Source organism: Thunnus maccoyii, chromosome 22, assembly GCF_910596095.1.
Source record: "Thunnus maccoyii chromosome 22, fThuMac1.1, whole genome shotgun sequence".
Taxonomy (NCBI): domain Eukaryota; kingdom Metazoa; phylum Chordata; class Actinopteri; order Scombriformes; family Scombridae; genus Thunnus; species Thunnus maccoyii.
The window spans coordinates 26508248-26532173 of NC_056554.1; the positions used below are offsets into that span (position 1 = coordinate 26508248).

The 23926-nt window shown below is 38.8% G+C and overlaps 1 protein-coding gene and 1 long non-coding RNA gene across 5 annotated transcripts; one reads left to right on the forward strand and one right to left on the reverse strand.

Moving 5' to 3' along the window:
• Positions 1 to 1465: 1465 nt before the first annotated feature.
• On the reverse strand, positions 1466 to 21809 carry LOC121889742 (RLA class II histocompatibility antigen, DP alpha-1 chain-like). 3 transcript variants are annotated; one of them, XM_042401939.1, is made up of 5 exons: positions 21629 to 21809; positions 21288 to 21536; positions 3331 to 3615; positions 3245 to 3300; positions 2296 to 2564 (listed from the first exon to the last, which is right to left on the reverse strand). In XM_042401939.1, the coding sequence occupies exons 1-5, from the start codon at positions 21699 to 21701 to the stop codon at positions 2526 to 2528; spliced, it is 702 nt and encodes a 233-aa protein (XP_042257873.1). In that variant the 5' UTR covers positions 21702 to 21809; the 3' UTR covers positions 2296 to 2525. The 3 variants fall into 3 exon arrangements, with proteins under 3 accessions (XP_042257872.1, XP_042257875.1, XP_042257873.1); XM_042401938.1 differs by lacking the exons at positions 2296 to 2564; positions 3245 to 3300 and adding an exon at positions 1466 to 1710 and having other exon boundaries at positions 21629 to 21799; XM_042401941.1 differs by lacking the exons at positions 2296 to 2564; positions 3245 to 3300 and adding an exon at positions 1877 to 2004 and having other exon boundaries at positions 21629 to 21808.
• On the forward strand, positions 18066 to 21663 carry LOC121889826. 2 transcript variants are annotated; one of them, XR_006093656.1, is made up of 4 exons: positions 18066 to 19144; positions 19537 to 19608; positions 20914 to 21002; positions 21588 to 21663. It is a non-coding gene; the product is annotated as an uncharacterized LOC121889826 (long non-coding RNA). The 2 variants fall into 2 exon arrangements; XR_006093655.1 differs by lacking the exon at positions 21588 to 21663 and having other exon boundaries at positions 20914 to 21055.
• Positions 21810 to 23926: the final 2117 nt, after the last annotated feature.

Genomic DNA, 23926 nt, shown 5'->3' on the forward strand with positions numbered 1-23926 from the left:
ATGTATATGTTAACGCAGCACACAGCTGCTCCTGCACAGTATAGTATATTATCACATGGATGATGTCACAGCTCAGACTCCATTCATCCAGTGATTTAGGCATCTGTTGATGAGTGACTTCTCTTTATTATGAACCTAAAGGTTAAAGTTTTACCAGTGCAGTTTTTTTTCTCCACAAAATAAATGAATGATATTATTTTCCCACAGTAGAAAGCTTTAACATGTTGAAAGAAAATGTGTGCAGAAGCTGCAGCAGTTATTAAACTGTTAAAACCACTATGGCCTCTGTTCATTTCAATGTATATTACTAATTCAACACTTAACCCTTCCTGGTTGTATTCTGCATTGTGTGGCTCACTGCACATGTACATCAGTGTGTATCTGACTTCTTACATTAAGATGATGTCACATCAATAACATATTCTCTAGGCAAACTTAAAACAGATTTAAAACCTTTATGTTTTAAAAAACAGTGGTGATTGAGCTTGTTTTCAGCTGGAGGCATCTCCTTTATAACGGAGGTCTGTGGTGGGTTTTTGACCCGCTGACACACATCCAGATGTGTTTATTGAAGTCCTGCAGCTGAAGCTGTCAGAGCTACATGCTGCCATGTGTTCATGTAAACAGCTGAACAGGAGAAGTATAAAGCTGCTTCCACCTCTTACCTGTTTGGATCAGTTCATTTATGCTCCTGTGAAAGCTGTCAATAAAACTCTCCTGGAAAATCTCACAGTCTTCTTTTATTTGTTTTATATTTGGATTGATCACAGTTGACAGTCTGATTAAAAGAGAAACATTAATGTAGCTCAAAGTGCTGATTAACAATCAAACAACCTGAATTACTTTGCAGGATTTAGTAACATCTAGTTGTAAATCAATAAACTACAAATCACTGATTTAGCATTGTAATTAAATTAAAAACATAATTTCATAGAAATCTTAACCACATGAAAATATAAAAGAGTAATTAATTTCTTTACCTGGAAACAGAGCAGCAGGATTTAATGGAAATGAAATAGATTTTATGGAGCCGAAGTTTGTGGATTTTACTTTCTGTTTTTTTTTTACAAAGTGTAAGTTTATTGTTGGATCAGCTGATCACAGTTCAGAACTGTCTGTGTGGGTTTTAGTGACAAAACCAGATGTAGAAGATAAGAATAAGAAATACTTTATTAACCCAGAGGGAAATTTAAGTGTCATACCAACAGTATTGATACAGCAGACATCACACAGAAAGTAGAGGGTCATTCTGTATAACAACTGTTTCAACAGCTTTTTAATAACTATACAGGATGCAGCAGTATATCAGTTATCAAAATGCAGTTGGAACAGTTGTTATACAGACTGAACTTATGACAAAATCTGTGAGTTATCAAAGTATTTTGGTCCCAGTTTTAACAAACAGTTTAATTCGTTTCACCTGTAAATCACTAAAAAAACACACAGACTACATTTCTTGGAAAAAGATTTACATAACTGACATAAAAGTGAAATCCTGTCGTACACTAAAGCCTTAAAATGCTGATTTAAACATGTGATGCACAGCCATGATAACAGCTGGTTAAATGACATCATCAGCCCCAGCCAATCAGCTGCACTCATTTCCTTTGATGAGGAAGAAGGTTCCAGCTGCCACACCGAGCAGACCGACAGTCAGACCCAGTCCACAAAACACTGTAGGTCCAACACCTGGCTGCTTCACCTCAACATCTGGAGACAGAAACACACAGAGACATTAACACACTGCTTCATCTCAACATCTGGAGACAGAAACACAGAAACATTAACACACTGCTTCATCTCAACATCTGGAGACAGAAACACAGAAACATTAACACACTGCTGCACCTCAACATCTGGAGACAGAAACACAGAAACATTAACACACTGCTTCACCTCAACATCTGGAGACAGAAACACACAGAAACATTAACACGCTGCTTCACCTCAACATCTGGAGACAGAAACACACAGAAACATTAACACGCTGCTTCACCTCAACATCTGGAGACAGAAACACACAGAAACATTAACACACTGCTTCACCTCAACATCTGGAGACAGAAACACAGAAACATTAACACACTGCTTCACCTCAACATCTGGAGACAGAAACACAGAAACATTAACACACTGCTTCACCTCAACATCTGGAGACAGAAACACAGAAACATTAACACACTGCGTCACCTCAACATCTGGAGACAGAAACACAGAAACATTAACACACTGCTTCACCTCAACATCTGGAGACAGAAACACACAGAAACATTAACACACTGCTTCATATCAACATCTGGAGACAGAAACACAGAAACATTAACACACTGCTGCACCTCAACATCTGGAGACAGAAACACACAGAGACATTAACACACTGCTTCACCTCAACATCTGGAGACAGAAACATTAACACACTGCTTCACCTCAACATCTGGAGACAGAAACACAGAAACACTAACACACTGCTTCATCTCAACATCTGGAGACAGAAACACACAGAGACATTAACACACTGCTTCACCTCAACATCTGGAGACAGAAACATTAACACACTGCTTCACCTCAACATCTGGAGACAGAAACACAGAAACATTAACACGCTGCTGCACCTCAACATCTGGAGACAGAAACACACAGAAACATTAACACACTGCTTCACCTCAACATCTGGAGACAGAAACACAGAAACATTAACACACTGCTGCACCTCAACATCTGGAGACAGAAACACAGAAACATTAACACACTGCTGCACCTCAACATCTGGAGACAAAAACACTGAAACATTAACACACTGCTTCATCTCAACATCTGGAGACAGAAACACAGAAACATTAACACACTGCTTCACCTCAACATCTGGAGACAGAAACACAGAAACATTAACACACTGCTTCACCTCAACATCTGGAGACAGAAACACAGAAACATTAACACACTGCTTCACCTCAACATCTGGAGACAGAAACACAGAAACATTAACACACTGCTGCACCTCCACATCTGGAGACAGAAACACAGAAACATTAACACACTGCTTCACCTCAACATCTGGAGACAGAAACACACAGAAACATTAACACACTGCTGCATCTCAACATCTGGAGACAGAAACACACAGAAACATTAACACGCTGCTGCACCTCAACATCTGGAGACAGAAACACAGAAACATTAACACACTGCTGCACCTCCACATCTGGAGACAGAAACACACAGAAACATTAACACACTGCTGCACCTCAACATCTGGAGACAGAAACACAGAAACATTAACACACTGCTTCACCTCAACATCTGGTGACAGATATTAATAGAGTTTCTCACCCCAGAACCTGGTCAGTGGTTGGGTCAGTGCTGGGTGAGTCACTCTACAGCTGTAGATGTCTCCCTGCTGTGGGATGAACTCCAGTCTGGAGGACTGTCTGAAGGAACCGTCTTTGTTGGGGAAGGGAACATTGATGCTGGTTCCTTCAGTCACGTTCTCTCCGTTCTTGGTCCAGTAGACTTTAACAGGAGCAGGGAAGAAACCAGTCACATGACAGATCAGCGTGTTCTGGACTCCCAGCTCCACATTGTCTCTGATGTAGATGATCGGACTGGAAGGAGGATCTGAACAGAAACATTTATTATCAATAATGCTGCATTTAGTAGTAATTTATACAGTAAAATAAAACACAACAATACACACAACTGATTCAGTGTCAGCTGTAATGTTGTAATAATATTGTATTTTCTGTTTTCATGTTCCTCTCCATCATATCTACAATCCAGATTCAGCCAAGACCATTTCCAAACTCTTCTGTCCTGTGTAACATTAACTGAGCTTTGCAAGACTGTCAGTAAATGTAACTCCTCCACCTCATGTATTGACCCTGTACCTACAGTATTTTTTAAGCAGGTGTTCAACAGTGTTTCAAGTCACATCTCTCCAAACAGACATCTTTCCAGATGCCTGCTGTTGTTAAACCATCACTAAAGAAACCCAACCTAGATAGTAATGCACTGACCAGTTATAGGTCGATATCCACCCTTCCATTCATTAGTAAGATACTTGAAAAGATAGTTTCAGTCCAAATAAATTCCTTTCTTAAAGAAAACAACATCCTGAAGGAATTTCAGTCAGACTTACGAACAAACCAAAGCACTGAAACTGCTCACCAAGTTAATCAATGACCTCAGACTGAACTCTGATAAAAATAAGGTCTCAATTCTCATCCTCTTAGACCTAAGCGCAGCGTTTGACACGATTGACCATGATAATCTAATCAATCATCTGAAAGGTGGGTTGGTCTTTATGACTGTGTTAAACTGGTTCAAAACAAACATCAAAGGGAGAAAGTTTTATGTCAGCCTTGGAGATCATGTGTCTGAGGAACATGACAACTGCCTTGGTCCATTATTATTCTCACTGTACATACTGTCATTTGGTGACATCATCAGAGAGCACAATGTATGTTTCCATAGTTACACAGATGACACACAATTGTACATCTCTGCTGAACCAAATGATGCTGCAGCTATAAAATCCATTACTACCCGTCTTCTTCTGGCAATAAATAAATGGATGAGCAATAATTTCTCAAAGTTAAATGAGAAAAAATTGAAGTTCTTCTAGTCTGCCCCAAAACAAAAAGAGAAATGTTGTTTAATAATCTGAGGAAATTAACTCCCTGGATTAAATCTGAGGTTACAAATCTTGGCGTTATCTTAGATTCAGATCTGAGCTTCAGGTCCCACATTAACAAGGTGATGAAAACATAATTTTTCCACCTTAGAAACAGCTAAAGTACAACCGTATATAAATCAGAAAGATGCAGAAAAACTGATTCATGCCTTCATTTCAAGCTGGCTTGATCACTGTAATGCACTTTTTTACTGACCTCCAGATAAAAACACTGAGAGACTTTAGCTCATTCAAACCTCTGCAGCTCAGCTATTAAGCAGAACCAAGAGGAGAGAACACATTAGTCCCGTTTTAGCTGCTCTGCATTGACTTCCTGTGACATTTAGAATTGACTGTAAGGTCCTCCTCCTTACATAGGACCAAGTTACATTGCTAACTCACTGCGATCATCTGCTGCTGGTTTATTGGAGATTCCAGCAACAGCCGAAAGAAAATCAGGGATGCAGCCTTTGTCAGTTACACCCCAAAACTATGAAACACACTACTGATAGATATCAGGGAAGAAGCTCACTAAAAAAAATTAAAGCTAAAAACCTATTTCTTCACCTCAGCCTTTAACTAGCTTTGTCTCAGCTGCTTCACACTTAAATAACTGCACTTCTTTTTAACTTGATTTTATACATTCTATGTATTCTATGGTTTAACTTGTTTTTATTTTTATTTTATTTTATATGTATTCTCTTTTCACTTATTTCATCTTTTATCAAAATGTTTTATTTTCCCTCTTTGTGCATTTACATGTTTTTACGTTCATTTTACGTCTTTATTGATGTGAAGCACTTTGAGCTGCATTTGGTATGAAATGAATGAAATGTGTGAAATAAAGTTATTATTATTATTATTATTATTATTATTATTATTATTATTATTATTATTATTATCATCATCATCATCATCATCATCATAATCAATCATCATCATCATCATCATCATCATTATTCTTATTATTATTATTATTATTATTATTATTATTATTATTATTATTATGTACCACTGTAGCTTTTCATCACACTTGACTTATGAAAATGACAAGCAGTCCTTTTTCACTGTTGTCAATCTGTGGCTCTTTCTGTGACCCGCTGCAGTACATGACGTCCATAACAGCTACTGTAAGTGCACTGCATGTGAAGAGCTCAGCTGGAGCTCTGGCAGAACTAGTTTTACATGTTTGACTGTGACTGAAGCCCCATCATGTATGAAGCCTGCTTCCCTTTCACTCTGTCTCTGGGTAGGCTTCCCTGTATATTATACATCCATAGGTTCCCATGTGTTTGGAAGGAGTACACTAATAAATCATGTATTTAGAGTATTTATCATCTATCGTTAGTAAGTACGCACCCTTTTAGCAGATCACATAGATTGGTTTTCTCTTTTCCATCATCTCTCTCCAGTGTCTCTATGTCAGTGGTTTTTAGGGAGCTTGTATTCATCTCTTCTGAGTGCTGTAGGGTAAAGTCCCTGCATGTCTCCAAGGCAGACAGCACAAGACTCAAACAACCAACAAGCTCTTTCTTCAACCCCCCAGAAATGCTGGCCAATAATATAGAAGTAAGAGTCCCAAACTCCTCACTGACCAGACCATCTAAACCTCCTGCAAACAGAAAGGATCAGATAAGGAACCTGACCTCAGGTAGTAACTGTGTGATCACATGGGCACCTGGCTGTGTTTTAAAATGGAGGAGCAAACTTGGAAAGATACATAATTGGCGGGTGGGTCTGGGGGTACTCCAACAGAAAAAAAAATGTAATTTAAAACAAATTTCCAGCATTTCTACACCACCTAACCTCTTGGATTAAGTCAAGAAACAGCCATCTGCACTAGTCTAGATTAGTTAGATTGAGGGTGCCATGAAAACCAAGAATGCATCAAAAACAGTTTATAATTGGCTGGACCAGGACAGGAAATGAATATTAGAAGAATGGCTATTTCATATTTGAAATTATATTTATAAAATCATTATGTAGCCTAAAATGTTAGTAGGTTGTAGGCTACTAGCCCCCCTTCAAGGTCAAACAAGGACAAACAATTTATATAAATGAAATAGTCTTACAACACATCACAATATGATTTGGATAATTAAACCTGGTTAAACAACGTTAAACCTGATGGTTGCTATTATCAATATTGACAAGGCATCTTGAAAGACCAACAATTGCAACAAAGTACAAACAAATTGGATGAATGAAATGGACTCACAACAACTATCTAATTCCAATCTCACCTGTTTATTTTATTTTACACAGGTTCTGGTGGTAGCTATTCTCAGTAGCACCACTAGTTGATTTATAGTTGAGATGTAATGTTATACAGGAATAATCATAAATTCAAAAGCAGGTCATTTTAACCTACACTATCTCAAATCAAGGACTATTTTAATGCACAACTCAGAAGGTGACTTTTGCTCCTCAAGACTTAAAAGGGCTATTTTAGTTGAGACTAGACCTTACTGCAAAACCACCTCTTAGAGTAAACTTGCACCTCTCATTTACCCTGTTTGAGAAAATGACAGAATAATCATAATAATGATCACTTTATTTTCATGTCAGTGGATAAAACATTGGATAGATGCAGGAAGCAGCAAATAAACATAAAAATCAGCCTAAAAGTGCACAGATAAATTTGGCCATGCACATACAAACATGTATTTATGACCAGAAAAATCATCAATGACTCAAAAGACAACTTTGACAACAACAGCTTCTACATTCATATACATCATGATATCTGGAAACATGGTAATATTTTTGTTTTATAAACATTTGTTTGAATGTTTGTTCAGCATAATCACATTCATCACTTCAGTTAGAAGCATGTAGGGACACAACATCATTTCCTTCTAATTTATTTCTTGAACTCTCCAAACATGTTTTGATGCTTCGCATTCTTGACAGCAAATTGTTGAGCAACAGCATAAAGTTCCAAATGGTCAGTTTCGTCCTGTTGAGTAGGACAAGTAGACTATTCAGTCTCATTTGTGACATTGTGCTTCTCAGATATGTCTTCAGCCTCCTCAGCTGAGGCTGATGAGGAACTTGGCAGGACCAACAGTATTTTCAGCAGTGTCCTGACCTCGCTGAAAAGCCTGCCAGCATCGCCTAGATTTTTATTTTAGCAATTGTTGTTTTCACCACCTCGGTATTGCTTTTTTTGGTTGATATTTATCAGGGTGGGCAATATGCTCAGTTAAAGTTTCAACTGATGCAGGTCAAAGTCACCTGCATAGTGTTTGAGCACAACCTCTAGGTCCTCAGTGCAGTTTTCCTCCTTGATTGTTCTCGCTATTAGACTCTCCAGACTGGCATTTACTGTGGTGTCCAGGTTATGAAACCTCTCCTCAAGCATCTTCACCATCACTGAAATCATTGGGTCCCAATGCTTGGATCTGTAGAGCTGTTTTGCACTGCTGTATGTGTCAGGATCATCACAGTCTTCATCCTCAACTAATCTCCTTGGTGTCCATCATGTTCTAGGCATGGTGGGCTCGTCAATGTCAAGTTTTTCGAACAGACAGACACTCCTACAGACCATCAAAGGAGGGATCCAACTTCATGTGATGCAGATTCTCTTTGAGGCAGTCAATAGCCTCCCTTGCTTTACAAAATGTGATTGTTTTGGTTTGTAAACCTTGCTGACCATCTCTGATCTTGCAAATACCTTCTTGCACATCATCAGGCCAAGTAAGACTTCAAAAGATTTTAACTGTTCCACAAGACCATCTGCCTCACTTCTGGCACACCCTTTGTCATGTTCTGATATTTCTAATATTTGAGTTTTCCAATGTACTGCTGATAGAGGATGTCCAGAGGGTCCCAGCCACTTGTACTTACGTTGGAGCCAGTCAGCAAGATCCTGTGAGTCTTGAGCCCGTAGCATCAGTAGTTTGTTCAAATTGCTGTTTTCCTCTGTGTGGCCTCTAAGGTCTATTCTACGACCTTCAGTAATGCCACTCTTCACTTTTCAGTTTCTTGAAGCTCTTTTCTCTTGAGTGTCAGGAGAACAGACTCATTGGAAATGTAGCTGGAAAACGTTAAGGTTGCTTCCTTATGAGTATGCGAGTTTTCATGTGATTTAAATCTCATGGTGGCCTTGGCCCAATTCCTAAACCCATCAGAAACAAAAGCTTCCTGACTCAACTTTGAAAATGTAAAAAGATTCAGCTTTTCAGCCATTCTACAGCTATGACAGAATGCTCTCTCTACTTTAGAGTCCCATTCGAGCCATGGATAGTCTTAAAACCAGGAGTACTTGAAGGACCTCTGAACATTTCCAAATAAAGACTTGGGAAACTGAATGTTTGGCTGAATTGGGGTCCTCCTGAAGGTAGTGTCAGACCACTCCTAAAAATTAAACATCAAGAAAAACCTGTGAATATCTACACTGTTCTAGCACCCTGTCTTTAACATGCACATTCACTTCAGCAACAATTTACCAGAACCTCATCTTTTCCAGTATGCAGTTCTCACACAACAAGAATAGTGCTTCCACCCCACATCAACAACAAACAGAATCACACTAAAGTAAGCAGTAATAATCCTCATAGGACACATCAATAATTTCTCTCCTTCCCCTCATAACAACCAGATGAAGCTTGAGCAGCACCAGCATGGTAGACAAAAGGTGCATAAAATAATTCAATGTCAACTAAAGTCATATGTAGAATTTGTCAGAGAACAGTTGGCAAAACAGGAAGTAATGTTCATGCCAAATGCAAGTACCCATAAGAACATGTCGAGAAACAAGCAGAGCAGTCTGCATAACCCACAGCATTCACAGATTATGGACGTGTTTTTGCAAACTGTACAGCTTCATTTTCAGAATATAATATTATTATTATATTATATATATAATTATATTGTAAATAATTTTTATATTTTTTATTAGGATTTTTCTTATTTCTTATATCTTTTCATATATTTTAGTGCACATTTTTCTACTATATTGTATTCCTGACCTTTGATTATTTTTATTTATTTATTTTACAGTACTTGCTTTTTTTCTGTTTTTTATTCTTCTCTTGCTATGTTCATTGTTATGCACCAAAACAATAGACAAATTCCTTGTATTTGAAAACATACTTGGCAATAAACCCGATTCTGAGATCATTTTTAGGAAATGGCATCCCTCACTGATCCCAGGTTTAAACTCTGAGGGGCCACCATCAGTCATGAAAAATAAAATAAAAGGCTCTGCATCAAGTGAGAGAGAGAGATGCTTTGGCAATATTGTTCATATGACATTCATGCCAATAAAGTTTATTGAATTGAACTGAATTGAATTGAGAGAGAGAACATTTTGACATTTATTCAACGTGGAACGGATGCAATCTACATCCCTCATGGGTTGAGAATTAATGTTTTGAAAAGATGACCACAGAAGTTGTTCAAAAGATGTTCATGGCCCGACCTATAGCATATGTAAAGCCTGCAACCATCTATAATAGTTCATTGGCAAGATATATGAGTAGACTTTTGTGGACGTTCTCAACAGGTCATTGGATCGACGGCCTTACTTACTTTCGTAGACATCTATAATAGGCCACCAACAGACGGATGGTCACAAGATATCAACTCAATTTTGACATCAGAGGACATCGCCTATTCACTGGGATTTCCATTTCCTGCATATCACTTAATAAGTTTACTTAGTATAGTATAGCATCTTTCACAGAAATTAAATTCACAAAGTGCTTCACAAGAATAAAAGTTAAAAAAATAAGACAATAAAAACATATGCCACAAGTTGAAATTAACATAAAAAAAAACAAAGGCAGCGAGGCACCTCAAGAGGAAACACATGAACAAATGATCATTACACATCACACACAACTCCAATTCAAAAAGACGGATCCTCAATAGTTTTATAAAAGCTTCTACAGAGACTGATGACTGTATTTGTACAGGAAGAGAGGTCCATAGTGTTGGAGCCACAAATGTAAAGAAACGATCTCCTTTAGTGTTCAGCTGAGAGGAGGGACGGCTGGCAGGTCCTGTTTGGATGACCTGAGTGACCTACTGGCGACGTAGGGATGGATGAGATCCATGATGTACTCAGGTGGCTGTCCATGCAGGCCTCTGTACATAATAACAAGAACCTTAACATGGATCCTAAAACGGATGGGAAGCCGATGCAAAGAGCTTAAAACAGGTGTAATGTGAGTCATCCTGCTGGTTTACAGCCTTGCAGCAGCGTTTATAGCCGGTTCAGAGATGAAAGATATGATGGACTGGAGTTTTGCGATATGTCGTAGATGGAGAAAACATGTACGGGTCAATGATTTAATATGCTGATCAAAATGCATAGCCTTGTCAAATATGACACCAAGATTTCTAAAGTTAGACTGAACAGCTGATGACAGGGACCCAATGCTCTTAGCTACCTTGGGGGCTATACTGTCAGAAGCAATAATGAGAACCTCTGTCTTGTCAGTATTAAACTGTAGGAAGTTGTTTGACATCCAGTCCTTAATAGCAGTCAGACAGTTGTGCAGCACAGACAGTTTATCTGGGTTATCGGTTTAGGACAACCGCTTGTTCTTTGATTGTGTTAACTAATCTTTGATTCTTAAGCAAAATAAGAGATAGACACCCTGGATTCCTAAGTTTGTAAGAGTGGACCCTCTGCCTGCAGAACTGACCTCTGTAACCCTCTAATTGGGGGTCGATCAGTGATGCTCTACAGACTCAGAAAGACCTCCTAATAAACCATTTTGATAAGTTGAATTATGAAACGAACTAAAAGCATGAAATGACCCTAAAGGCCACTTGGACCGGAGAGAAACAACTCCCACCTTAGATGGAACACAGACTCTTATCACCAAAGCCATAAACTAACCAACATTCCTGAGGACTTTGAGAAGCCTCCTGCAAATCTGAGGCAAACCTGAAATTAATGTAAATTAAATGTCTAATCATTAGGCAACTTATATCATGTTATTTGTCATGTAAATACAAGAAGAACGGTATAACTTTCATAGGTGTGTCTATCTACCAAAGAGATATAAGACTCATGCCTGGGACACACAGCCTGCATGAACCTCAGCGGTGCATGTGTGTTGCTGAACTGCTGCGTCTCGCATGCTTTCAGTGTCCACACAGCGTGTCTGCTGTGGCGCTTCTGCTGTGCTGCTACTGGCAGTCCTGTCCTTCGATCATGTGCCCTGTCTATTTCTGCTGAGAATCGCGTGTGTCACGGGGAAAAAATAAGTGAAACCTCAAATCTCTTCTAACCTGTTAACATGGCCGTCGAAATGAAAAGCAAGAGGTTCCGCAACGCACATGTGCTACTCATGCATCCAGTGTGTCCAAGGCTTTAGATTGCATTATCCTTTTATACTACAGGTAACGATACTGTCCTCTATTGACAAGAGTTAAATTCCCTTTATGTTAATAGTTAATGAATGTTTGATAACCATGTATTTGTATTTGAAGTGTTTAATTTGTGATCTATTAACCTCATAGACAATCATATTTTAGTAGTTAAATTTGATAAGTAGTTGTATTGAAAGAATGAAGTCTCTAAACTAATAGGAAAGTAAAGATATAATGTTTGAAGGATTTGAGTTTAAAGTTTTCTTTTAATTGTTAAACAATAGTCACGTTGAATGTTTTTATATTATGAAGTAAGAGTTATGTTCAACTTATATTTAAATATCTCTCTGAAAGTAATTCAATCACATAAGTGTTGCAGAACTTTATTTCCTTTCACTTTAGTATTAAACTTTATTTTAGTAGATGGTTTGAGACAGTTGAGTCAATGCAGGTTGTATGACTAGATATCATGAAGTGTTAATATGAAGGTTAATGTTTGTTATTAGAAGAACTGACTTATTGTGAAACATATGTAAACTGCTTAACCATTATCAATCAGAAAATATCATGAATGCTTGGACACTATGAAAATGTGTTTACAGCTTTAATGTGAAATAAAAGGCAACAGTGACTTAAAATGTGAGTCTTTGAATGTAAAAACTCAGAATTAGATTTCCCCAAATTCCTTTACTTCAGGAGACGCAGGCTGCAAAGCACCAGCCACATCTGAAGCCCCGTAGACAAAGAAACTGAATATTCATCAATAATTCTGCCCAAAACCCTCTACGACATCACTAAAACCGGGGCGGCTGTGGCTCAGGAGGTAGAGCGGCGGTTCAATTCCCGGCTCCTCCAGTCCACATGCCGATGTGTCCTTGGGCAAGACACTTAACCCCAAAATTAAATGAATGTGTGTGAATGGTTAGCTTTCTCTGATGGGCAGGTTGGGACCTTGCATGGTAGCCCCTGTACCCATTCAGTGTGATTCGTAGTGTAAAAAGCGCTTTGAGTGATCGGAAGACTAGAATTTACCATTTAAAACTCCTCCCATCTTATTCTAACTTATAAAAACATCCTCAGAGAGATTCCTCTTTGAGCTGGCCTCCAAGAACTCAGGGACATTTTTAAGATGTCTCTTTTATTTGCTTTTATTTGTTTTTCAACCAAATATATCCGTGTTTAATCTTTTATTGCAACAAGTTAATTTGTTTTGTTTCATTAGTAACAGTAAGTCTTGTATTTCCATGTATAGTAATTAATTTGAAGTAAACAGGTACAGTATTTTATTTTGAAGTAGACGCCGCTGAAGACTTGAGTGTAGTCAGACTTAACTTTATTCAGCACTCAAGTCAAGTTTCTACTAGCCAACCAAAAGCCTGAATCTGCAACTTAAACTCCAGAAGAAGAAAAAGAAGAAGAAGAAGAAAAAGAAGAATGCTTGAAACTGCTCTCTGAGAGCAAGATGGCATTCAACGCCTCTGCCTCCACTGAGATGCTCCACAGCCCACAGCTGATCCGGGCTCTTCCACTGCAACACCGCTGGTGATGCTGCGTCAAACAACGCTGGACCTGCCAAGATGACGCCTCTACCACGACGACACACCTCAACAGTAAGGCATAACATGGCTTTCTGATCAAGGGTTGATGTTGAATAACGTTAAAATTAAAGATTTTCTTTAGAGAAGTTGAATTAGCATTCCCCGGTACAACATGTTAAGCCTCGAGTCACGCAATTCAAGCCACTCTTGCTGAATCATTTCCTTTATTATTTTTATTATCATTCTTAGGCCTTATTTATTTACTTTCTTTTTATTTATTATTTTCTGTATATTATCTGTATATATTATATTATCTATACTTTATCATGTATCCTCTAGACGTTTATCTATTAATAAATGTCTTAATTTATCCTAAAAGTGTTTGGTTGTTTCTTTGAGCTGCAGTAAACAGAGGTCACTGTTTGGGACAAGAACTTACGATTATGAGACTGATTCATTGATTAAACTGAACGAGGGTTAGTGCTTCCTCCTGGCACTGACATATCCTTACCAAAAAGGAGGTGGTGCCCTAATAACGAGGTAATTCATTAATAAAAAAGTATTGATACTCCTACATCAGGCTTAAAAGATACAAAGAGCTGAATATCGTCAGCATAATAATGATAGGAAACATCACTAAATTTGCTGATAACCTGACCTAGGGAGAGCATATATAAAGCAAAGAGAATAGGACCCAGAACAGAGCCTTGCGGCACACCACAGGAAAGAGAAGCAGTTTCGGATGAGTAAGGACCAAGAGAGACAGAAAAACTCCTGTCTGCAAGGTAGGAGGAGAACCAATCCAGGGCGCTCCCTGAGACACCAACACATTACCTGAGCCTTTCAGTCATTAGTCTGTGATCCACAGTGTCACTGGAAACTCAGAGAGGAGCAGTTTCGGTGGAATGCTTCTGACGTGTGTGTGGTCAAGACAGCAGTGAGCTGTTTGGCAACAACTTTACATCTACACCGGAAACAACAAATCCCACCTGACTCTTCCTGCTCTGCTGTGATGTCCTACTGAATGTAGTGAAAGCAACAATGTTGATGAGCACAGAGATGTCTTGAAAATGAACGGTAGAGGTATTCTATTACATTATAGAGCTACTATGCCATTTCAAGGCACCATTTCTACTTTGTCCACAGTACTGTGTGTATTGAAATACTGCAGTGAGAGGGAAAGGGAGAAAGACATCATATTTTGAACTAGGTGTAACAAAGGGGCTGAAGTCTTAACTATTTCAGTTATCCTGCACTTAATACTGGCCTATCACGTGGCCCCGTCCCACTTGCCTCTCCCTAATCTGCTGTGCTGTCCTCCTGAATGTAGTGAAACCAACAGTGTTGATGAGCACAGAGATGTCTTGAATGTGAATCTATAAAGGTGTGATAATGCAAGTCTACCTAGAGCCATATATCAGCATCTGAACATAAATGCTTATGGTCACTGTCCAGTGGTACTGAATGACAAGATATTCAAACAATCAGCCATTTACATTTTGTTTACATTTACACCGTTCTCTCTCCTCGCCTCACTTTCTGCAGCTCTACCTGTCTCTCTTCCTGCCTCTTCCCTGCTTGTACTTACATTCTCCTGATAGGACGATTGATAATAAGGAAGACAGCGTTACTCTAGGCTTTGACTGAAGTTAGTTACTGTCAATGAAAATTATTGGTGTGCACTTACACTAGTCTTCCTTTTGAAAAATTGGTCTTGCTGCAGTTTTTTTTTTTTTTTGGCATAGCCTAATTTCAGCTGAAGAGGTTAGTGATGGGCACTTTGGCTCTTTTCAGGAAGCCGGCTCTGTCAGCTCCGTGATGTTGCCAGAAGATCATTACCAGCAAAGCCTTGAATTAATGATGCAATTTTCACTAATATCTCCTCACAATATAACTATACTGTACTTAAGGCAGCAGGTTGTATAATTATACAAAGGCAGAAAGTCACAGGTTTAATTCCTCCAACTGGCCTGAAATGATGTGAAAAACCAGTCAGTACGCTGCAGACACACAGCAGCTGACGGAGAGAGGAGGACATATACTGAGAAATATTAGCTTTTTCTAGGTGAATAAATGTTCATGTGATTTATAAAGAGAGAAGCTAAAGGATAACGAGAATGCTGAAACTTCAAGTTTCACCAGGAGTTATTAATAACAACATCAAGCACATCATAGTTTAAAAAACACGCACACAAAGGGGAACCATTTACTGCATACAGCTATCAGAAGCTGTGTACAGTTAGCTGATAATTACGCTGATCAGCCATCGTCAGTAATCAATACAAACACACATTATTAAACCATTAACTAACAGCAGTCAACATCAGATAACCTTATCATACTTTAGCAGATAACTGGTGTTTCTGTAGTGACAAATGTTAAAAAATATAAACATATTAGCAGTTTGAATTAAACTGAAGCTCCTGTGCTCTCTGGGGAGAATATTACACCAAACCCCCTTTAAGAAATATGATGTGTTAACAATTCCTTACATGTCTGCAAAAACACATAACTCTAGAAACACAAGATAAAAGGAATCATATGTCAACAGTCTTCTTGTTAATTTGGCATCAATATAATCCATAAAGATAAACTGTATTTCTGTACAAACTTTGCATTTTTTTCACCTCAGCTCACTACCAGCCTCCGTTGAATAGCTGCACTATTTTAGTGGGAGAAGACGGTGGGAATGAGAGGCAAACTGTTTCAAAAATTAACATTTCTCACTAAAATACATGCTGGCTGGTTGATCAGAGACAGGATGAATTAAACACAGACTCATAACACTGTTGATTTTTTCGGCCGTTACCAAAGTAAATACCTGGTTTGCAGCTCAGCTTTGTCACAGACTCACTCCTGTGAGGGTTGACAGACTGTGATTGACAGCCAAAACATGCTGTGGCAAACGATCAGTGGTGAGTTCGAGTTGTTTGACTGAACCAACTCAAAGGGTCCAAGAATGTGTTATTTTTTATTACTTGCTTTGTCAGTTGATGAACATAGTAAAATGATGATTGATATGGCTGCTTAGATATAACCACCTGATTGCGGGGACTGTATGATGATAAGTTTGTTTTTAAAAAGACAAAAAGTCGAGGCATAGGCCATATAAGTGGTCGCCTAGGGCGCCACCTTGTCTGGTGGGCACTGGCCGCTCTCAAAGGAAAAAATAAAATTCCAAAATTAAAAAATAGATAAATAAAAATTCACCAGTGGGTGCCCCTATTCATTTTCTGCCTTGGCATAAAATATGAACAAATACATAAAGAGAGATTGAAATATACTTTGCACCCTTGTTCCTCACAGTGTTTCATCTGCTCTGTGCTCACTAAAGAAGAGTGTGGTGGAGGCTGCCTTCCCTTGAGCAAACGCATGTAGAAAAGATCTAAACCTTCAGGTGCACAAGGAAGAAAACAGAGAAGAGTGAAGGAGGAAAAGAAAGCCCAACACAGAGGTATGTCATCTTGTGTTAACATTAAAATGCTGTTTTGTGTGTAACGTTAGACGTTTCATTTCTAGCAGCTAGCTAGCTAAGTAGCAATAAAGCTAATGCTAGATAATGATGCTACGATAGCAGCTGGACTCAGATAACGTTACAGATTGAAGGATATGAGCAGAGGGGAACCAAAGTGCTCTTTTGTCGAGCATATTTATTTTCATTTTTATTTATTTATTTATTTTTTGTGAGGGCCTGCGTGGCCCTCAAAGAACATTTAACAATTAATAATAATTTATCTATAAATAAAATGACCGTCATGGCCGCTGCCGTCAGTCACATGATGACCTTTCACCTGAGGTCATGTGACGTGTCCTAACAGTAGTAACTGAGTTGCTGCTGCAGACAGACGCTCGGCGGGAGAAATAACAATGATTTCACTTCATTTCACTGTAAAAAGGAGAACTTCAGCTGCCGGTAAGTGAGGTTTGCAGCGCTGTTATGCACGTTGTTTGCTGTATTTTACAAGAGGAAGTGACGTGAACATGTCTGTTCAGTTAGCCGTTAGCCGCCAGCTAACTACAGTGTGCTGCTTTTCATTACTATGTATGTAACGTGTTTATTATTGATTAGTCAGCTGATCTGACAGTCGGCTGTTGTTGTCATACAGCAGATCAATAAAACTACCTGTGGAGCAGGAATGAAAGCACCAACAGCAGCTGATCATATTTATTCATCAATCATCAATCAATCAATATTTCTTCTTCATGAGCCAAAAGGCTTCTGTTCTTCTTCTCTGTTTCTGAGCGTCTCAGCTCCTTCAGGAAAATATGACGTCACACAGCTGCGTCTCCTATAAAATCATCACGTCAGACTTTCACAAACTAAATAAGCAACATTTTATTGTTATTGATGCTTTATGTCGGTTCTGTTTGTTCAGTAATTAACAGGTTTAAATTGTCTATTTGTGTCTTATTCTGTTCAGCCAGACGCTGCTATAGATCTATAATCAAATGATAAAACACTGGAGCAGTTATCAGCTGTTTTCCTTCCAGCTATCAATATGTATAAATTATTAAGTAACAGTGTAAAGTCTTAATTAATTGTATGAAATAATTTTAAGTGTAAACTTTAGAGTTTAAACTGTTACTTAATAAGTTTCTACATATTTAAAGCTGACTTCTACAGTTGCGGTGCTGTGGGTCATGAGTAGTTGATGCTGGAGTGAGTGAGGACCATAGACTGTAGGACGAGGACGTCCCGTCTGGTGAATGAAGTTCCTCCGTCCTTGTGAAGAGACAGAAGTGAGGGAAGCGACATGTTAGCGTAATGAAAAGCAGCGTATGACGGCAGCAACCTCCTCAACAGCAACTGTACTATGTTCCCCGTCAGGTAGAACATGTGTGCCTCAGGTCACACTGGTGATGCTCAACATACTATGAAGTGATGATTATGAGGTAGAAATGTATCACTGTGGTTTTTAGTACCATGGCTGATCTGCATAACAGCTACAGTTCATATGGCTGTAAGAAGTGATGGAGGTAAATAACACTGACAGCTCTGTCTGCTGTACAGTTTGATGTGAATGTTTGGATTGTTACGTGTGTCGTCATCTTGGTGTTTATTATTGCTGTTATAATAACAGGCAATAATTTCAAATATCATTTTCATGTTGATGTTTCACAGTCAGGAACATCTGAGATGTTATTTGATAGTTGAGATGAGACAGCTGAGTGTGATTCTACGCTGCTGAATAAAACTGCTGTGACTTTAAATTGATTCCAAAATGAAGTCTGTTTGTGAACTAAAAGAACAAGTTTACTGCCAACAGAACACACACACACACACACACACACACACACACACACACACACACACACACACACACACACACACCAGAGGGAGAATCATAGTGCTCTGATGTCATCAGGTGGGGACAATGATATAATATGATGAGATTTGTTGAAAGATTCTATGTTTTATTCTGTTGGAATAAAACTGCTATAATTCAACATGTGATGCTGTAAGTGATGTTGGTGTTTAAGTCTTGTTCCATGTGCCTCTTTTTAACGTTGAACAGCTGCCCCTCTACAGGTCTCTGCCCTGGATATGAGACTGAACGGCAGCCAGTAGCTAACGTTAGCTATCTGGATAACTGCTCCTTCCTACAACGTAAGGCACTGTGCTGAAATGTCACTGACCAATATCAGTGATAATAACTGACACTATATCCATAAAAACATAGATTTCTGCACAGAGTTGCACCAGCTGTGTGTGAGCTGGCACGAACCACTTGGTCTATATTAGATTACTAGATTGTAAAATGGCAGCAATTAATAGAAAAATGATGCCGTGTGGCAGAAAAACTGCTATTTTACCATCAGTGAGTTCTGTGACATGATATATTTATTAATACATAAATCACAACTAAGGAATAATTCACATTATAACTAAGTTTGAACTCACACTCACCTGGTGCAACAGGCTGCAGCAGTTATATGTTCCACTCTACAGCTACATGTGTTTGCTTATAACAGGCTGATATCTAATCTATAACTGTCCAGATGCTCTCAGGAAACATCTGCAGAAGCCTCCAGCTGCTGGAGAAGGAACATCTGATCTCCCATCTACAGCAGGTACGTTCTTTGTGGTCTGTGTAATTGATCATACTCTGCTTTGTTCTCATCATTATTATTATTATTGTTGTTGTTGAATGTTACAATTACACATTGTTACTAATTAAATGCAGGTCTTAGTCTCAGTTAAATAAAGTTTATTTGTACTTTATATGCAGCAGAATGACACAAATGCAACAGTCTGGATGTTCTGTATGTTTGAATACAGCTGCAGGTGAAACAACATCTAACATCATATCAAACACTGCAGCAACCTGCAGCAGGTCAGTTCTAAAACCAAACCCTAATCTAAACCAGAGCCCTGAGGTAGTAAAACCATCACGTTGCTCCCCCTAAATGAATGATGGGGATGCATTTGCTCCATTGATCAGGCGCCTATGTGTGATTGTACGGAAGATAATTCAGAGGTTTCTTGCGGTGGTTTAAGGTGGTTTAAGGTGGTTTAAGGTGGTTTAAGGTGGTTTAAGGAGGTTTGAGGTGGTTTAAGGTGGTCTAAGGTGGTTTAAGGAGGTTTAAGGTGGTATGAGGTGGTTTAAGGTGGTTCAAGGAGGTTTAAGGTGGTATGAGGTGGTTTAAGGTGGTTTGAGGTGGTTTAAGGTGGTCTGAGGTGGTCTGAGGTGGTTTAAGGTGATTTAAGGTGGTTTAAGGTGGTTTAAGGTGATTGAAGGTGATTTGAGGTGGTTTGAGGTGGTTTAAGGTGGTTTGAGGTGGTTTAAGGTGGTTTAAGGTGGTCTGAGGTGGTTTAAGGTGGTTTAAGGTGGTTTGAGGTGGTTTAAGGTGGTTTAAGGTGGTCTGAGGTGGTTTAATGTGGTTTAAGGTGATTTAAGGTGATTTAAGGTGGTCTGGGGTGATTTAAGGTGGTCTGAGGTGGTCTGAGGTGGTTTAAGGTGGTTTAAGGTGGTCTGGGGTGATTTAAGGTGGTTTAAGGTGGTCTGGGGTGATTTAAGGTGGTCTGAGGTGGTCTGAGGTGGTTTAAGGTGGTCTGAGGTGGTTTAAGGTGGTTTAAGGTGGTATGGGAGTATTGTCACATGTGTTGTTGTCAGGTGACCTCTGTACCTGTCTCTGTCTCTCTGCTCTCTGAGGGTCAGAACGGAAATCAAACCCAACATTTCATCTCTTTTACAGTTTGTTCAACGTTCATTCTAACAAACTTTTGCTTCACAGGTGAAATGTAAGTTTTAGCACATTGAGCCAATTTCATTACTGTAATATTGTCAGTCATACTTCAGCATGTGTTCTTACAAAGATGTTGCTGTTTCAGTTCTTAACCTTTAACCTTTAACCTTTAACCCTACCTGTCCACAGGTAATGCAGTTATGTTGTTTTCAGCTTCCTGCTGCCTGCAGAGTTTAGAGACCTTCACTGCTGCAGTTTGATCAACAACTTTACTGCCTGTTAGTGTTAATTATTGATTATTATTCTGATTAAAACACTTTTATCGTCTCCAGTTTGTTTGTTGTTTGTGCTGCTGATGATACAGCACATATGAGAACATACATATAGAACATAGTAACACTGACACATGTAACTGTCCTGCACTCTGACAGCTTCAGTACTTACACACTTCACCTCTGATCACACTATAGAAACCATTTATTCAAGTGTCAACTCTGAGTTACTGATCTGCAGTTTAAATAGCAGTAAAGTGACAGACGTATTAAATTAGATTTAGTCTTTACCGAGTTCTGGTGAGATGTCCTTCACAGCATTACGAGTCTTCTCCAGGTTTGATTTGCAGATCTGTTGATTAGTCACAGCATTTTCATAAGTTCCTTCCACGTACCTATAAGTATTTGAAAAGTCGGGCAGAGGGTAAACTCCTCTCTTGTTGGTGAAGTCTGCGTACCACAGCTCTTCACCCTCCAGTGTATACACCTCCTCTCCATCAGAGTCTGAACAGCCGATGATTTGAAGATCTTCATGTAGATCTGAAGAGAAAACAGAAACACTGATGTTTAATCTGTCTGTGTTTGTCTCAGTGTATCAGAGCTGAAATGAGTTTAAAGAGTCAAACACTTACTGTCTGCTGAGACACAGGAGAGGATGAGGAGCAGCTCCCACACCTTCATCGCCTTCATCACCTTCATCTTCATCAGCTGAAACTCTCTGAAACTCTCTGACAGACTCTGAGCGACTGACAGAAAGTCAGCAGCAGCTGAGCTCTTACACACAGCTCAGCCAATCACAGAGCAGAGATCAGATGATGTCATCAGTGACCAGGTAGACTCAGACAGCTGCAGACGGACTCGATCAGTAATCAATACTTTGTTTATTGATGGAGTCCAGTTGAACTTTTTATTGATGAAGAGATTTAAAAGTTTTATTTTTGTTTCAGATTCGTCGTTAAACAGTTAAAATCTGAAAGTATTGATCTCATATCGAGAACTTTCAAGTTCAAAGAAACACAGTATTTAAATCATGAAAATAGTTCCCAGTTTATTCTGCATCATTTTAGACATAAATAAATACAAAAAATGATTTAAAACGATTTTAAAATGTGATCATTTATCACAAAATCAAACAAATCTGTAATAAATGAGTTTTTCTGTTTGAAGTTTCTGTGTAAAAACAACTTGTCACGTACGATTTAAGATAAACGTCTGTCTGCTGCATTAATTCCACACAGTTTAAATAAATAGTGAAGAAATGAAGGTTCACACTTTTACAAGCTGAATATTGATCAGTTCAGGTTTAAACAACCTGTAACTACCAGTGGTTGAGTTTGAACTGGTTTAGTTTAATCAGTGATGGATATTAAATTTACCATCATGTTTAGAACAGATTCAGTTGTTCGTACATTTGAGTGAAAGTTACAAAATGTTTTACTTCACAGACTGATAATCACTAATCACACAGTTCAGGTTGTTCAGGAATGTCTGTATGAACAAGAACCAGTATGTTTCTGCAGGTTCAGGCTCATTTACATACAGACAAATATGGTCAACACTTCCCTCTGTAGTCTTAATGTAGAGTTACCGTGGCAACCTGGAAAAACAAAGACAAAAAACCTCACAGGCAGAGCTGGAGAGTAACTAAGTACATTTACTCAAGTACTGTATTTAAGTACAGTTTGAGGTACTTGTACTTTACTTGAGTATTTCCATGTGATGCTACTTTCTACATTTCAGAGGGAAATATTGTACTTTCTACTCCACTACATTTATTTGACAGCTTTAGTTACTTTTCAGATGAAGATTTGACACAATGGATAATATAACAAGCTTTTAAAATACAACACATTGTTAAAGATGAAACCAGTGGTTTCCAACCTAGGGGTCGGGCCCCTCCAAAGGGTCAGCAGATAAATCTGAGGGGTGGTGAGATGATTAATGGGAGAGGAAAGAAGAAAAAACAAAGTTCTGATACACAAATCTGTTTTCAGTTTTTGGACTTTTTCTCTAATCTTTGATTTTTGCTGAAATATTGGATCATTTGAACATTTATTGAAATGAAAGCATGTTTGTTGTGTGTTTTTGTTTCTTTGTAATAAAACACAGAAACATGAAAGAGGAAGAATCAGAGTCAAACATCACAACATTTATTTCTTCTTCTCTTCAGTCTGAGTCCAGTTTGGTGAACTGGGATTCTTTGTGTTCACCATCAAACCAGTCTGACCACACGATGCCTTCAGGTGTCTGTGTGAAAGCAGGAGTTTCCCACCTTCTCCTCTGACTCTGACCATCAGCTGGAACTCAGTTAACGTGAAGACGCTGAGATTTCCTGCAGCTCCTGAACGCAGCAGCAGCAGAAAGTCCCGACTCGTTACTTTCACTTCCTGTTCAGTCAGCAGCCAATCAGAAACAGAGCTGCTGATGAGTCATCAGTCACCAGGAGCAGCGTCCTGCTGGTTCATCACAGCTTCAATCCTCTGATGGGCTCATGAGGCGACCTTTGACCTCTGCAGAGTCTTCATCTTCATCATCAGGGATCTTTCATTTCTGTTTTTACATCCAGACTTTAGTCTTTTCAGCTTTTCATGAACGTTATTTCTTTACTGGTTTTTTTGTCGTTCCAGTCTAATGTTGTTATGATGCAGTTTATAATACGAGAAGAAACATCCAGGAGCTCTGCAGACGACTCTCACTGTCTCTAAAACCTTTACTCCTCTGTCAACTCACATTTCCTACAATCAGAAAATACTGTTTTATATCACAACCACAGCAACACGCCAGTTCCCAGTGTTCCCAGTTAAACCAGCAGTCAGGTGTCTGTAATCATTCCTCCTGTTCATACTGGATATTAAAAGTCTGTGTGAAGCTTCTATTCAGCTTCAGCAGTCTGAGTTAGTCATATCAAGTGGATATCTGACACATTTACA

Excerpts from the sequence above, each read along its gene's own strand:
- LOC121889742 (XM_042401938.1), bottom strand. The coding sequence starts at position 21,701 with ATGAAGATGAAGGTGATGAAGGCGATGAAGGTGTGGGAGCTGCTCCTC. Across the intron at positions 21,537-21,628 it reads CTCCTGTGTCTCAGCAGACA|ATCTACATGAAGATCTTCAA; the intron begins GTAAGTGTTTGA and ends TTTTCTCTTCAG. Across the intron at positions 3,616-21,287 it reads GGACATCTCACCAGAACTCG|ATCCTCCTTCCAGTCCGATC; the intron begins GTAAAGACTAAA and ends GTTTCTGTTCAG.